This window comes from Corylus avellana, chromosome ca7, assembly GCF_901000735.1.
Source record: "Corylus avellana chromosome ca7, CavTom2PMs-1.0".
NCBI classification, from domain to species: domain Eukaryota; kingdom Viridiplantae; phylum Streptophyta; class Magnoliopsida; order Fagales; family Betulaceae; genus Corylus; species Corylus avellana.
In genome coordinates this window covers 21597960-21601017 of record NC_081547.1, presented here as the reverse complement: position 1 = coordinate 21601017, position 3058 = coordinate 21597960, and the positions used below count along the sequence as shown (strand labels likewise).

The 3058-nt window shown below is 38.2% G+C and overlaps 1 protein-coding gene across 1 annotated transcript; it reads right to left on the bottom strand.

Moving 5' to 3' along the window:
* Window positions 1-2115: 2115 nt before the first annotated feature.
* LOC132188557 (VQ motif-containing protein 11-like) lies at window positions 2116-2832 on the bottom strand. Its single transcript, XM_059603050.1, has one exon. It carries the CDS (start codon window positions 2710-2712, stop codon window positions 2146-2148), a length of 567 nt encoding a protein of 188 aa, XP_059459033.1. The 5' UTR covers window positions 2713-2832; the 3' UTR covers window positions 2116-2145.
* Window positions 2833-3058: the final 226 nt, after the last annotated feature.

Genomic DNA, 3058 nt, shown 5'->3' with positions numbered 1-3058 from the left:
TAACACAATTCCAAACAGATTCTTAGAATTTAAAGTTTGAAATATAGACAAAACAAGAACAAAGCTCGTCTTTGGGTTAGTTGGAGTTATGGGCAAATAAAAATGCCAAAGGATGAAACTAACGAGTTTTGTTATTTTTCCTATTTGGGTTTTCATATCAAAGTGTGGTTTCTCATATTATTTAATTATGTGATTTATTACAATATTAATTATTAATGTGAGACAAAGTTTATCAAAGATAAACTACTAGTCTAGTGATCATTAATCAATCACATATGTTACAATTTGTGATCCGCCCATTATATGCTTTATTTTTGGCTTAACTCTATAGCATTAATGTGTACTCAATAACAATTCTTACTTACAATTTCTCTTGAGCCATTGTCTTTGGACTTTGGCTTTTGTAATGTGACAATGATTTTTATTCCTATTGGCTGTGTTTGGCAAAGGGCCAGACGGGACCCAAAAATCAAAAAATTTCTTCTTAAAATCAACTTCAACATTTTTACTTTTTACATCACATCAATCACTTTTTATTACTATTCAAATAAAAAAATCACTACAAAACAAATTTTTTCACTTTTTATATACAAAACATTCTTACTTTTTTCTCTCATATCAGTCAAATCTGCTACAATACTGTTCCACTCTCTTTTTCCATTCCATTGCCAAACACAGCCAATATATAGGCTGTGTTTGGGAAAGAACTCAAAAAAAAAAGGACTCTACTATTCCTTTCAAAATCAACCACAACATTTTCACTTTCTACATCATATCAATCACTTTTTATTATTATTCAAATAAACAAATCACTACAAAATAATATATTTTTTTTTTTTTTACTATTTCATACAAAATATTCTTACTTTTTTTTTTCTTACATCAATCAAATCTACTATAGTTTCAGTGCCACTTCATTTTTAAAGTCTTTTAGCAAACACAACCAAAGACTCTTGACTATTGATCAGCGACACAACACGGAAAAGACGTTTCCACAATCACACGACAAGCATGGTATCTAACCACATGATTACACAACTCACAAAATTTACTTAATAAAATTAATATCGTTTAGCATAATGTTTATGTATTAAAAGTATTTTTTTTTAATTTCTTATAACACAATCACAAGTACAAGTAGACTCTTAAAAACAGGATGAGTAAGTTCCTAAAATTTAACAAACAAAAAAACAAAACCCCAATAGGTATTTTCCCCGGTTTCCCCAAATTTTTGGTCTACAAAATGTCTTTTTCAGTGAAAAATCCACCGATTTATTCATTTGAGCCAAAGTCAACGCCCAGGATTTGAAAAGACTGCTTATCCATTACCATATCTTTTAACTGTTTACCCTTTAAAAATCAAAACAAAAAAGAGACCTTTAACCCTTTGTTTTTTTACCATATTGATTCACCCCTCCAGAGTCCAAACAGTTAAGTCAACCGTATTTTCACTATTGAAGTACCCATCCTGACCGTTCATTTGACAGTTAAAGGACGGTGTATGCAAATAGTTTCGAATTTTGAACTAATAAGCCAGCTTCAGATAGATCGGACCGCTACTTTCCCAATAATGTCATACGAGTCCTAGATACCCAAGGACGAATCCTGGCCATTTATTTTGTCAGACAAAGGCGCCGCTCACTTCCTGCAAGTAATTTTCTGTCGGTCATTAAATCCAACGGCTCTCAGCCTTGAATGCTCTCAAGTCACCACGCACAATATAGAGGCCCTCCTCCAGCCTTCCAATTTTCAAGTCAGCCTTGTCAAAAATTAATTATTTTCTTTTAAAAAAAGATTGTGCTTCTTTAAAAATTAAAATGTAAATGAAAAGCAAATCCGCCCGTGACTTCACTTTCCAACAACATCGATGAATTAGAGCCGCCATTTACCAAAGAGTTTCGATGTTCTACGAACCTAAATCTAGTTAAACTTTATTGAGAAATCACCACGCGCATCCAGCTCGCGTGTAACTCACGAACGCCACCAACCATTTGATAAACGATAAATACACGAAACCAAAACAACTTAAAACAAGATTTAATTGAAGCAACATTGTTGATTAAAATTGGGAAATTAAATCCATAAATAAAATATAATTACGTATTGTTACAAAATCAAGAAGAAGAAGAAGAAGAAGAAGAAGAATTAGGAATGATGATCGGAAGGAGATTGGAGAGGGAACAAAGGCAAAAGCTCAGGCGGGTCGGACCCTCTTGGGGTACTGAGAGGGCTCGGGTGCAAGTAGAAACCCTTCTCGGCAATGGCTCTCTCTTCCTCTTCCTCCACCTCGCGCGGCGTCCTCGGGCTCCCACGCGCGTAGAACTCCAGAGGCGACACGGGGGAGAAGATCATGGGCCTTAGGGGAGGCCCGGAAGGGCCCAAGTTGTTGAAGTTGGCCCTGCCCATGCAGTGTTTGTTGAAAGCGGTAGAGTGGTCGATGTCGAGCTCCAGCTTTTTGGTGGCGTGCCTGCGCTCGTGGAGCTTGAAGGCGGGTTTTCTGGGACCCATTTCGGCGGCCGAAATGGTTCCCGCGGGTTTGGGTTTGCCGGTGAGAGGGAGCTTTTGCGCTGACGGGTCGTCTGGGGCTCCGGTTAGTCTCTGGACCACCGCCCGGAAGGTTGAGGGGTCGGCTTGGACGAAGGTGGTGTTGGGTGAGGTAGGGTCGGATGAATAGGTTGGTGAGTGCATGTTGCTGTTGGCGTTGGAGGCCATCAGAGAGAAAGAAAGAAAGACAGAGAGAGAGCACGAAGTGAGAAAGAAAGCGGGAGGGAGGGCGGAAACGTGAGGTTTTATATCGTGCGCTAGGAGAGAGAGAGACAGAGACAGAGAGATTGGCGTATTTGGTTTTTGTTTTGAGTTACGGTTGTTTTGGGCGGTCTGTGCTTTATGGGATACCGTGCGGTGGAAATGTCGTCAGAGACTGACATACGGGAAGACGGGCTCCGAGAGAAGTGTGTTAACCCGCTATTTTAATTTCGTGATATTTTGATGACTGAATTCTACTCGGTTAACATAATGTATTTCAAGTGATTTATAATATTAGTTATTTAAAAAAAAA

What these genes read in the sequence shown, in the direction of transcription:
- LOC132188557 (XM_059603050.1), bottom strand. Translation starts at nt 2,712, where the DNA reads ATGGCCTCCAACGCCAACAGCAACATGCACTCACCAACCTATTCATCC.